The following is a 13,534-nucleotide window of genomic DNA, read 5'->3' as shown; positions in this document are numbered from 1 at the left end:
GTATCTTATATATTTTACAGACTAGACCCTTGTCAGAATGTCATAGTTAAAAATGTTTTCCCAGTCTATAGGTTCTCTTTTACTCTCTCGGTGAAGTATTTTGATGAGCATAAGTATTTAACTTTTAGGAGATCCCAGTTATCTAGTTTATCTTTTGGTGTTTTCGTGTTGTTAGTGATGGTTTGCGTCCTATTTATGCCACACATTAGGGCCCCTAGCACTGTCCCTATTTTTTCTTCCATGATCTTTATAGTTGTAGGTTTTATGTTCAGGTCTTTGATCCATTTCGAGTTAGTTTTTGTGTATGGTGTAAGGTATGGGTCCTGTTTCATTTTTTAACAGATGAACGTCCAGTTTCGCCAGCCCTGTTTGTTAAAGAGACTGTCTTTTCTCCATTTAATAGGCTTTGAGCCTTTGTCAAAGATCAGGTGACTGTAGGTGGGTGGATTTACATCTGGGTTCTCAACTCTGTTCCATTGGTCAATGTGTCTGTCATTTTACCAGTACCAGGCTGTTTCGACTACCATGACCGTGTAGTAGGTTCTGAGATCAGGTGGTGTGAGGCCTTTTGCTTTGTTCTTCTTCAGTAATGCTTTATTTACTTGGGGCCTCTTTCTTTTCCATATAAAGTTACTGATTAGTTTTTCCATCTTGCTGATGCTGTTGGTTTTTGGATCCAAATTGCATCATATCTGTAGATCGCTTCAGGTAGGATTGACATTTTCACAATGTTGAGTCTTCCTATCCATGAGCATGGTATGTTTTCCATTTATGTAGGTCTCTTTTGGTTTCTTGCTGTAGTGTTTTGTAGTTTTCTTTGTATAGGTCTTTTACGTCCCTGGTTAGAGTTATTCCTAAGTGTTTATTAGGTACAACTGTGAATGGTATTCTCCTGATTTATTTTTTTATAGTTCTTTTTGTCAGCATATAGGAATCCAACTGATTTTCGTATGTTTATCTTGTGTCCTGCTACTCTGCTGAATCTTTCTATTAGTTTCCACTAGTTCCAGTAGTTCTTGTGAAATCTTTAGGTTCTCTATGTATAGTATCATGTTGTCTGCAGATAGGAATCATTTTACTTCTTCTTTCAAATTTGAATGCCATTTATTTTTCTTGCCTTATTGCTCTAGCTAGGACTTACAATACAGTGTTAAATAGGACTGGTGATAAAGAGCATCTTTGTCTTGTTCCCGTTTTCAGAAGGAATGCTTTCAGCCTCTCTCCTTTGTGGATGGTGCTGGCTGTTGGTTTTGTATAAGTATCTTTTATTATATTGAGGAATTTTCCTTCTGTTCCATTTTATTGATAGTTTTTATCAAGAATGAGTGCTGGACTTTATCAAATGCCTTTTCTGCATCAATTAAGATGATCCTGTGATTCTTTACTTTGTTCTGTTTATGTAGTGGACTATGTTCTTTGATTGATTTTCTAATGTCGAACCGTCCTTGCATACCTGGTATGAACCCCACTTGGTTGTGGTTTCTTTTATTTTTTTGATATGATGCTCAATGTATTGGCTAGTATTTTGTTGAGAGTTTTTGCATCTATATTCATGAGAGACATTGGTCTGTAATTTTCTTTTTTTTGTGGTGTCTTTGCCTGGCTTTGATATCAGAGTTATGCTTGCTTCATAGCATGAATTCGGGAGCATCCATTCCTTTTCTCTGCTATGAAATAGTTTGAGTAGTACTGGTGTGAGCTCTTCTCTGAATGTTTGGTAGAATTCTCCAGTGAGGCCATCTGGGCCAGGTCATTTTTTTGTTGGGAGTTTTTTTTTTTTTTTTTTTACCTTTTCACTCTATTCTCTTGTTATGGGTCTGTTCAGATTTTCTGCCTTAGTTTGTGTTGGCTTAGGTAGGTAGTGTTTTTCTGGAAATTTGTCCTTTTCCTCTAGGTGTTCAAATTTGTTAGAGTAAGTTGCTGTTGGCTTGATATGTATTTTTACATTCTTTGATTTTTAATATATTTATGTCTTTGTGTTTAAGGTGGGTCTTTATAGACAAGATATTGATGGGTCATGTTTTTTAATCCATTCTGTCATTCTCTGTCTCTTTACAGGTGCATGTAAGCCATTCACATTCAGTTGTGAACCTTTTTATTTCACTTGGTTCTGCTGTAATGTCCCAAATCTCATTTCTTACTGGGTTATTTGGTTCCTCTCCTGTTTTTCTTTTGTCATTTTGGCTAATGGTTTTTGACTTGCTGATCTTTTCAAAAAACCAACTTTTGATCTTGATTCTTTCCATCGTTTTTCTGTTCTCCATTTCATTTATTTTTGCTCTGATCTTTGTTATTTCATTTCTTCTGGTGCCTGTGGGCTTCTTTTGCTGTTCTCTTGCTATTTATTCAAGGTTTAGGGCTAGTGTTTTGATTTTGGCTTTTCTTTTTTGATGTATGCGTTTATTGCTATAAATTGACTTCTGAGCACTGCCTTTGCTGTGTTCTATAGGTTTTGGTATGATGTGTTTTCATTCTCATTTGATTCTAGGTAGTTTTTTATTCCATCATTGATTTCTTCTATTACCCAGTGGTTTTTAAGCAAGATGTTGTTCAGTTTCCATGTATTTCAGTTTTTTTTCTTGCTGTTTCTGTTATTGGTTTCTACTTTTATGGCGTTACGATCAGAGAAGATGCTTTGTATTATTTTGAGGTTTTGGATTTTATTGAGTGTTGTTTTGTGGCCTAAAACGTGGTCTGTTCTAAAGAGTTCGATGGGTAGAGTGTTCTATATATGTCTGTGAGGTCAAGTTGATATTTTGTGGCCTTTAGATATTCTGTATCTTTACTGAATTTTTTTCTGGAAGTTCTGTCCTTTACTGAGAGTGGTGTGTTGAAGTCCCCTGCTATTGTTATGGAACTGTGTAATTTCTCTTTTCAGTGCTATTAGAGTTTATGTGTTGTGGAGCCTTGTTGTTTTCTGCACGGGTATTTATTAAGGTTATATCTTCTTGGTGAATTGTCCGTTTAATCATTATATATTATCTTTTATGGTGGATTTTACCTTAAAGCCTATTTTATATGAGGTTCGTATTGCCACTCCTGCTCATTTTTGGTTGGTGTTTGCTTGATATATTTTTTCCATCCTTTGGTTTTTAATATATTTGTCTTTGTGTCTAAGGTATGTCTTTTGTAGACGGTACATTGATGGGTTATGTTTTTTATACATTCTGTCACTCTCCATATCTTTACGGGTACGTGTAAGCCATTTACATTCAGTGTGATTATCGATAGCAGTGAGTTAATTGCTGTCATTTTGTTGGGCTTTTTGTTGTAGTACTGACATTTTCTTTGTTCCTCTTACCTCCCTGTGTTGAGTTAGTTTTGTTTGTGGAATTTCTTCTGTTGTTACAGGTTTTGAGTTTATTGAGTCTTTATGTTTTTCTTCTTTTTTATTTTCATGAGTAGGTTTGTTAACTCTCTTTGTGGTTATGTTGAGATTTACACTTATCTTCCTCAGTTTAAACTAGTCATTTATTCCTTGATATCACCTCCGTTTGAAAGTTCTATACCTAAACCATTTATTGTGCCTTTTATTGTTTTAATGTTCTTTTCATTTACAGATTGGTGTCTCTGTTTCCCTGTTTTAAATCTTTTAGTTTTGCATTATTTTTGAGAGTTCTTGACCTCAGTTGGTATCTGGCTGATTTTGTCCTGTGTCCCAGCCTCAGTTTGTTGTCTGATGTTGTTGGTTCTCTAACTGAAGGACTCCCTTTAATATTTCTTGTAAGTTTGGTTTGATTTTTACAAATTCTCTTGATTTGGTTTATCTGGAAATGTACTGAATTTCACCATTGTATTTGAATGAGAGTTTTGCAGGGTATGTTATTCTTGGTTGGCAGTTTTTTTCTTTCAGTGTTTTATATGTGTTATACCAGTGCCTTCTTGCCTGCATGATTTCTGCTGAGTAATCAGAGCTTAGTCTTATTGTTTCCCCTTTACAAATGATTTTTCTCTTTTTCTTGAGCTGCTCTCAGGATTCTTTCTTTGTCTTTGGTTTTTGGCGAATGTAATTATGATATGTCTTGGTGACTTTCTTTGGGGGTCTATCCTATATGGGGTGTGTTGAGCTTCTCGGATGCTTAGCTTTTCGTCTTTCATTCAAAAGTTCTGTTTTCAGTTCTCTCCCCTGTTCTGAAACTCCGATCACATGCAAATTTTTGCTGTTGATTGCGTCCCACATAATTTTTAGGTTTTCTTCATTATTTTCTCTGCTATTTCCTCAAACAAAATGGCGTCCATGAATTTGTCTTCGATCTTATTGATTCTCTTTTCCATTGTTTCAAATTTGCTCCTAAAACCTTCTTTTGGGTTGTCTATTTCTCAAATTTTGTTGTTTATCTTTTGGATTACTAGTTGCTGTTTTTGGATAATTTCTAATTGTTCATATATTTTGATGTTTTGTTCTTGTATGACTTACCTGATTTCTTCTATTGCTTTGTCTGTGTTTTCCTTGATTTTGGCTATGCTTTCATTGGTTTTGCCTTTGTTTTCCATGATTTTGTCTATTTTTTCCTTGGTTTTGTCTTTTTTTTTTATCTCTATCCTAATCTCTTGGAGTGCCCTAAATATTAGTCTTTTGCATTTCCTCTCAGATAGTTCCACTGCCTTTTCTTCTGCCAGAAGGTCATCTGATTCTTTATCTTGGTCACCTGCCAGAGCCATCTTGTCCTGCTTTTTTATGTGTTTTGATACTGTCTCCGGGACATTCAGGTATTATTTTATTTATTGACTGTATGTTTGTTTGTTTAATCCTTCTTGTTTTATTTTGGTATGTCTGAGTAGGCAGGCTGGGCATGCTTTATTGCTTACTTGTCTGTGGGCATGATAGCTCTCACCACCTTGCCTGAATGGTCAGGGCAGGTTGCTCAGCTGTGATGCTGCAGGGCGGGGCCAGCATGTAGGGAGGGCATGAGGCCAGGACACTCAGCTGCAAAGCATTTGTACAAGGCCAGCGGGAAGGGATGGACACAGGGCAGGGTTGCTCAACTGTGGCGCAATGGGATTGGCCTGTGGGGGGGGGAGGGTGCAAGGATAGGTCACTTGGCTACAGCGCAGCAGGGTGGAGCTAGCGAGGAAGAGGGACATGGGGCCTGGTTGCTGGACTGTGGTGTAGCAGGTCAGAGCCTGTAGGGAGGGAGAGGTGTGGGGCTGTGTTCTCAGTTTCAAGGCAGCAGGACGGTAGAGGTATGGGGCTGGGTTGCTCAGCTATGGCTCAGTGTGGCAGAGCCAACGGGGAGGGAGGTGGGATAGGGCTGGGTTGCTGGGCTGCAGCGCAGTGGAGCAGAACCCATAGGAAGTGAGAGGCATGGATTGGGACACTCAGCTGCAGGGCAGTAGGGCGGAGCCAGTGGGGAGGGAGGGTTGCAGGACCTGGTGGCTCAGGTGTGGGGCAGTGGGGCAGAGTTGGCGGGGAGAGGACTTGGGCATAGGACTGGGTCACCTGCCATCAACGCAGTGGCATGGAGCTGGAGGGGAGGGATGGGGCATGGGCTGGGTTACGCGGCTGCGAGGCAGTGGGATGAAGCTGGCAGGGAGACGGTACGGGCTGGGACACTCAGCTGTGGGGCAGCAGGGCGGAGTGGGTGGATAGGGAGGGGCACGGGCTGGGGCGTTCAGCTGTGGGCCAGTGAGGTGGAGCCATTGGGGGAGCGTGGGCGTGGGCACGGGGCTAGGTTTGTCAGCTGTAGTGCAGAGGCTCAGAGCCAGTGGGGAGGGAGTGGGCATGGATCCAGGCCACTCTGCTGTGACACAGATGGACTGACTAGCAGGAAGGGAGGTGTGTACAGCCAGGTCACTTGGCTACAGTGCAGCGGGGTGTGGCTGGTGGGATGAGTGACCTGGGAGGGGAGGCGGAGAGAGGGGGTGGGCAGATCTAGATGGGGGGAAGTAGGGAGGGTTTGCACTCTGATTCCTGGCAGTTTGGGCTGCTGGGGTGGGGCGGTTCTTGTCACTATTCTCCAGAAGGGTGGGGGTTGTAGGGGTGTGCTCCTCTGGTTACGTGTGAGAGTGCCTGGGCCCTTCCTTGAGCTGCAGCAGCAAAGGGGATCTTACTTTGCTCTGGATGTGTTTATGCTGGTCCTCTATCTTCTGTTGGGAGTCACCTGAAGGCGCCTTTCTGTGCTCTTTGTGTGGAGATTTTGGCTTTATCTCAAGATGGCTGCACTGTGTCATGCTGTGCCAGTCGGCAGGGAGCTTCCACTCCATATCTCTACTCGTTTGCTATTTCCAATCAGTGTCTTCATCTCAGTGGTTTCCAATCTAATACTTTATCCTTTAATTTAAAGTTCAGGGTTCCAGGATTGATGTCTGTATCTGTTTTACTTGTTCTTTCTGGCCTTTGTTGTGTGGGATGGTTTGGTGCATCTGACTAGTCTGTCATCTTGGCTCCACCCTGACTGGTTTAAGTAGTGACGTTCTGAATGTGTGAATCCATTGCCATGTGTTGCTGTTGTTTCTTAGTGAAAGAGCCCAAGCGTGGTTTCTGAAAAGTATTAAGGACTAAGTGAATCAAATTGTTTTTACTACTGACTCTTTAATATAATACAGTGAAACCTACGAGAGCCGGAACTCAACAGGACTGCCCTGTTATTCCAGGTCTCACAAGTTTTCCACCTTTGACAGGGTGCAGTCTTACCATTTTTCTGTTGCTCCCTATATTAGTGGAAAATGTTTGAGTTTTCCTTCTCTGACAGATTTCCACCTTACACAGGTTCCAGGTTTTGCAGGTTTTACCTTATAGTTTCACAGAAATTTCCTCCCTAAGATAAAATCATACTTGAAACCACCATAAACATTTTTTCAGCAAGCTCATAAATGAAGGTTTGAGCTTCCTGAAAACAAACATTCCTGGGATTACTCTAGTTACGCCATTGTGAGACAGAATGGGGCAGGTGAAGGGGTTGGGGGCATTGAAGGAATCTGTAACTTTTTCTGCTCCTGCTTTGCATGTATCTGGTCTGTCTCACTTCACTGGGTTTCTGATAAACAGAAGACCTGCCTCTTTCCATCACTACCTTTCACATGTTTACCTAGAGTTAAGGAAAAGAGCCCAGATATGCTGGAACAATGAGTATTTGCTGTTTCTCAACCCTGAGCAGCTTGGCTATAAATGACTGTGTGAAGCAGGTTGTTAGAGCAGAGATAACAGCTGGGAGCAAAAGTGGCTCCAATTCTGAGGGTTCACAGTCACTTGCTGAGCTAACCCTTTTAGGGGAACCAGTATGAAGGACCTTGCCTCGACAGAGGACCCCACAGGCGGCCCATCCCCTGAGATGATCTTGGCTCTATTATTAGCTGAACCTTGAAGTCAGAATTTAGAGGACTGTACAGTGAAAGTCTTACCCCACAGTGTTGACAGGGTTTGCTGAGTTTTTCTGGCAGCAGCTGGCTGGGAAAAAAATCCCCTTTGCCTCCTTCCAGGACTGTTTTTCAGGAAGCTAGTTTGTCATCAGGCAGTTTAGATGCAGGTGTTCAAGTGATCAGTAAAGTGTCTTGTTAGAAATTATTTCATAAAGAAAATATGTTTTTAGACTCTTGTATCTTGGTAAATACTACTTAGAATACGAAGATCTGAGTTTATTATCTGGGGTGGATAGTGGATTGGGCTCAAGTTGAGATTGCCAGAAGAGATCTGTTAATTCCTGTGTCAGGAATTCCTCCAGTGTCTTAATGGACTTTGGGCCAAGGGCCACATTATCTGCTGTTTTAATAAGTATGTTCAAAAGGTACGATCCCTCTCTCTCCTGTAGGTTGACACTAGGAAGTACAGATGGGCCAGCCTCTCAGATGGTTTTACTGTTTGTAGGCCCCAGATACAGTGGCAGATGATAGGACTATGCAGACAGGGTGGATGTTTGAGAGGGAGAGGAGGGCAAGACAGTCTAGAAGGTGTCCAGGTTCCCATCTGGAAGATGGTGGTATGGGCATGCTACATTCCACACTTAGAAGTGATTCATTTCACATGCAGACACGATAGCCAGGGTGCTGCCTCTGTCTGAGATCGCCGTTGGGAAACCGTCTCTAGAGCTAGCATGTCCCAGAGGGACAATCAGGAGACCCTTCTTCCAGCCTGGTGAGGGTCTGCTCAACAGCTCAGTGAGTAGAGCCGTGTGTGAGAGAGGGGAAGGGGCACCGCTGATCCTGTTCTGTGGAAAATGGTAAGGAGTATTCTTGGCGTCCTGTGTTTCAAATGATCTGCGCTGCTGTCTTATATTTGATAGAACGGATTGTTTGGATTTTCCTGCAGGAGTCTGAGGGGTTTGGTGACAGACTGTTCCTGAAGCAAAGAATGAACTTGCTGTCTCAGATAACTTCAACTCCCATCGACTGCTTGTTTAAGGTAAGACCAAAATATTTCTGTGGGCAAAGATGTGTGAGGAGCGCTCCCATCTTTGGGCATCTAGAGGGTCTCTATAAATAAATTCACCAAAGTTCATTTCATGCTCAAAGAGTGAGTGGTGGGAATGCTGTGGTTTTAAAGTTAGAACCAGCACGTCCCTGGCATCTCCCCTGCTGTGCCCTGTGTGCTGTGCTGTAGCTGTGAGGATGGCACACTGGTGAAGCTGGTGAGGCCCTGCCTCTGCATGTGGCTCCTTCTGCCTCAGCTGTCTTCCAACTGGGGAATTGCTTGTTCTTCAAGGAGCAGCTCATGACACCTCTGCCAGTAGCCCAGGCAGAGCTGATGCCCCTCCATGACTCGAGGAGCCCTGCATCTGGGTGTTTGTGTGTGCACACGCTGGGTACAGTGCCAGACTCAATGGTGATTCGCCTGGCACACGGGCAGCTTGGTGCGCAGATATTGATCTGACTGCCGGGGCTGGATGAGGGCCTACTACCCTGGGGAGCGTGCTGATGCTTCCAGGTTCCCCAGATCCAGAGGGACTTCCTGGGAGGGCCCAGAGAACCTCCTGCGGGGGAAAAATCTGAGTCCCTGCGGGGAGTGCATCCAGGATCACAGAGGGTGAGCAGGAAGAGCCCATGGTGAGCCTACAGGGCTGTTTATGGATGAGGTCCCCTGCTCATTACAGGTCTTCTCTTTTGCCTGAAACTGGGGCTCTGTTAGAATACAAGAGGTATAGGGCCAATGGCAACCTTTCCTGTGGGGTGTAAGAACCCACACGGAGGGTCAGAGATGTACTCCCCCTCTGCTTCTCTTGCTGTGTGATTTTGGTCCACATTGTTGTTAATTAGGAGAAAATTTCTAACATTTACAAAAATAAAGGGAGGAACGTAATGGAAGAACCCCATGTAGCCATCACCCAGCTTCAGTAACTACCAATGTGTAGCCAGTGTCATAGACAGTCTGCCCTTTCTCCCAACCTCCTGGATTATTTTTGAACAAGTCCCAGAGAGCAAATTGCTTCATTGATAAATACTCGGATGTGTTTTTCTTATGAGAACTTTCAGAAAATTCACACCTTAAAAACAAGTAATTCCTTACGCACTGATAGTATTTTTGATGCCACTTTTTAGCACATTGCATCAGGTAACCAGAAGGAAGTAGAAAGACTTTTGAGCCAAGAGGACCATGATAAAGATGCCGTCCAAAAGATGTGTCACCCTCTATGCTTCTGTGATGACTGTGAAAAACTCGTCTCTGGGTAAGAGGCCCTCGTGGAGGCTCTGGATGCCAGGGATCAGGAGACACGGGGCCTTGGCTCAACTTCTCTACTTACTTGCCCTGTGATCGTGAGTGAGGAGTTTATCCTCGCCGCACCTCAGCTGCTTCTGCTCTAAAGTGGAGACAGCAACATCTTTCCTGCTTGCGTCTTTGGGGAATCAGATGGAATAAAGATTGTAAAAAATAGTTGTATACCACTGGACTGGATCTCCGGGTAGGCTGGTCTGGGGCCTGCCCCGCCTTTCTTCAGGAGGAAGTATACAGTTTGGAAAACGAAACGAACATACAAACAAACCCATTGCTGTCCAGTTGAGTCCGATTCATAGTAACCCTAGAGGACAGAGTAGAACTGCCCCCATAGGGTTTCCAAGGAATGGCTGGTGGATTCGAATTGCTGACATTATGGTTAGCAGCTGAACCCTTAACCACGGTGCAACCAGGACTTCACAGTTCGGAAGGTGTTCAGAAACTGGGCTTTAGTATGGAGGGAATGCCAGCTTCTGCCACATGACATTTCTTTTTTTTTTTTCCAGTAAGCTTTTTATTGTGAAATACATTTAGATTTACAGAAGAGTTGCACAGATAGAGTTCTCTGTATACTTTTCACCCAGTTTCCCCTCATGTTAACATCTCATCTTACATAACTGTGGTATATTTGTCAAAACTGAGACATTATCTAGTATTAGTATTAACCAGTAGTAGTACAATGCTAATAGCTAAACTACAGACTGTTTTCACTAGTTTTCCCACTAATGTCCAACTGATGCACCATAGTGGACCTAACTTTTGCCCTGTTCCTAAATATTTAGATTGCCACGTGACATTCCTGGTTTCCCGTTGTCTTAGATTGTTTAGCTGGGTGTGGAGGTCTGAGGGGTAGGACTGGGTTGGGGACTCTGGAACTAGATGCCTCAGGCTCCTCTGCCCTGCAGGAGGCCAAGCGGGAGCCTGGATGGTCATCAGGGCTTGGATCGCATCCTGTGATCTGCCTTCTGGTACCAGGACTTGGAATGTCCAGCCTGGCCAGGGAGAGGCTTTGCCACGCCATTTCCGTGGTCACACTCTCTCTGTCTTCCCTCTATTTTAGGAGGCTGAATGATCCTTCAGTTGTCACTCCATTCTCCAGAGATGACAGGGGTCATACACCGCTCCACATGGCCGCTGTCTGTGGTATGTGCGCTTGTTGACATGTAGGGATGATTGATGCCAGGGGTGGCCCTGCAGAGCTCTGGCAGACTTGGGGTAGTGGCAGTTGGGATGGTGGAAGGAGCCACGTCATGGGCCCACCCCTGAAGGGCTTCCCTGGAAAGAGGAGAGGAACAAACGTTCTGCAGACCGTGGTGGCCAATGTGCCCCTTCCTGCCTGGAAGAGCACGTACAAGTGGCTCTCGCTGTGTAGACGCCTAACGCCGCCCCCTGCTGGTGGGCCAGCAAGGGAAGGCTGAGATGTGAGCTATGAGAATGACCTCAGGGTTGTCAACTTGGGGATCTTGTAGTCCTGTTTTATAAAAAGAACTCTATATGGTCTTTTTCTTTTTTTAAAAAAAAATAATACTTTATTGTGTTTTTGGTGACGGTTTACACAGCAGTTTAGGTTCCCATTCAGCAACTTCTACACGAGTTGTTTAGTGACATTGCTTACATTCTTCACAATGCATGAACATTCTCATTATTCCCATTTTGGTTGTTCCATTTCTATTGTCTTTTAACGTGCACACTCAAGGTGGACAACACAGACCTCCTCCAGCCTCACCTGACGTCCTCCTATCCCCAGACTTAATTTTGATGTATGATTGTTCACAGTTTCTGCACACTTGTGTACTTATATATCTAGAAAATACATGATAATGTGGAGATCATACTGTTCTGTACTGTGCTTGCTTCACTTGGCAATATAGAGTGTTTCTCCTTGTCAATATGTTTTTTTTAATGGCTGTGCAATATTCCAGCCTATGAATCGATGGGCCATGGAATCTTCTGTGGATGCCTAAGGCTCTTTTCCATTACCTTTTGTTTCTGGGATGTGGACTTAAGTTGCGTCTCCTCCAAGGGCCATCCCAATGTATTCAGAGTCTACAGAGCCTGACGTGATGTTAGCTCTGATTTCTCTCAAGCGTAAAACACCCTCTGGCATGTTTCATACCAGGTAATAATAAAAGGCGGGGTGGGGGGAAGATATAATGTTGTGGTTGCATACTTGGGGCCCAGGAAGCTGCTTCTCTCTCCTTCTCTGCTGTGAAGTACTTCTGCTTTGTAGGGCAGGCGTCACTTATTGACCTCCTGGTTTCCAGAGGCGCCGTGGTGAATGCCACAGACTACCACGGGTCAACCCCACTGCACCTCGCGTGTCAGAAGGGCTACCAGAGCGTGACGGTGAGAGTGGGCGCCATCCTGGTGTGCGGGCTACGCGGACGACATGGCCCTTCCTTCCCGTTTCAGAGTTTTGCTCCTTGTCCAGGGCTTCGATCCGCAGCATTTTGCCTCCTTTAGTCCACACTGGCCATGCTGCAGCCGTACATTACAGACTGGGATGCTGAGGCAGCTCCCTGTGGGTTCAGTGGACAAAGTTGTTAGGTTTCCATTTGGAACTTGTCAATAGTCAGGGGGAAGGAACGGGGGGCTGAGGCCTTTTCCTTAATTTCTCAACCTTTTAGAAGGAAGGGCGAGAGTGGTAAATATTTATTTATTTATTTATTTGAACTTTAGATATGAAGGTTTACAGAACAAACTAGTTTCTTATCAAATAGCACATACATTGTTCTATGACATTGGTTAACAATCCCAGGACATGTCAACACTCTCCCTTCTCAACCCTCCATTCCCTATTACCAGCTTTCCTGTCCCCTCCTGCCTTCCAGTCCCCGTCCCAGGGCTGGTGCACCCCTTTAGTCTTGTTTTGTTCCATGGGCCTATTCAGTCTTTGGCTGAAGGGTGACCGTCAGAAGTAGCTTCATTACTGAGCTGAAAGGGCGTCCAGCGGCCATACTTTCGGGGTTTCTCCAGTTTCTGTCAGGCCAGCAAATCTGGTCTTTCTTTTTGAGTTCGAATTCTGTTCTCCGTTTTTCTTCAGCTCTTTCTGGGACCCTCTATTGTGATCTCTGTCAGAGCAGTCAGTGGTGGTAGCCAGGCACCATCTCATTGTTCTGGACTCAGACTGGTGGAGGCCATGGTCAATGTGGTCCATTACAGAGTGGTATAATTTTAGTAGTCATATCAGTAAACCAGATTTAAGATGGAGACAGATGACCTCGCGCCCTGGGCAATCCTGCTCTCTGCCCCCCATTTGCCGACGCTCACCCTGCTTCCTCTCTCCTTGGGAAGCTGCTGCTGCTGCACTACAAAGCCAGCGCTGACATGCAGGACAACAACGGCAACACTCCTCTCCACCTGGCCTGCGCGCACGGCCACGAAGACGTGAGTGGTCCTTGCGTCCAGGGGGCGGCTGTGCTTACCCTTTACCTTTTGTAGAGGGATCTGAATTTGCAGTTAGTTTAAAGTAGTATTTAGTTTGGGAATTATTGGGACATGTGCTGTGAAGTTTTTTTTTTTTTTTTTTTTATTGCAGAAGCCATACTGCAGTGACAGCAATCCAAGGCTTAATTGCCCATTGTCTTATTCTGAAATTAAATCATTTTCATTCATCCCTGCTAATCCCCTGGTTCTTATCTTTGTACATAACAACAGTTCTTACATTTTTGTAGTAATGCCAAAGAATTTTATAATTCCTGTTTTCACTTAGCATCTCACCGTATGTGTGTTTTCCTAGCCACCTTCCCCCTTCTCTCCATAGTGATATGCAGATAGACTGTTACATACCTTGGTTTAAACTGGGTTAGGTGGTTCACGCACCAAAGTGGGAACCTACCCTGTACGTTTTCATGCTACTTGATTTCTACACTTAACCTGTGATGGAAA

General features: G+C 44.1%; 1 protein-coding gene across 5 annotated transcripts in view; it reads left to right on the top strand.

Moving 5' to 3' along the window:
* ANKRD27 (ankyrin repeat domain 27) overlaps nt 1-13,534 on the top strand; it is a 72,257-nt gene that overhangs the window by 33,007 nt on the left and 25,716 nt on the right. For all 5 annotated transcript variants that reach the window (XM_049863859.1, XM_049863860.1, XM_049863862.1 and 2 more), the window contains 5 exons: nt 8,246-8,338; nt 9,472-9,599; nt 10,707-10,789; nt 11,877-11,992; nt 12,941-13,033. In XM_049863859.1, coding sequence (XP_049719816.1) covers nt 8,246-8,338; nt 9,472-9,599; nt 10,707-10,789; nt 11,877-11,992; nt 12,941-13,033 — 513 coding nt within the window. The remainder of the gene's footprint in view (nt 1-8,245; nt 8,339-9,471; nt 9,600-10,706; nt 10,790-11,876; nt 11,993-12,940; nt 13,034-13,534) is intronic.

This window comes from Elephas maximus, chromosome 21 (genome assembly GCF_024166365.1).
Source record: "Elephas maximus indicus isolate mEleMax1 chromosome 21, mEleMax1 primary haplotype, whole genome shotgun sequence".
In the NCBI taxonomy this organism is placed as follows: domain Eukaryota; kingdom Metazoa; phylum Chordata; class Mammalia; order Proboscidea; family Elephantidae; genus Elephas; species Elephas maximus.
The sequence above is the reverse complement of the archived record's forward strand: the minus strand, read 5'-3'. Positions and strand labels throughout refer to the sequence as shown.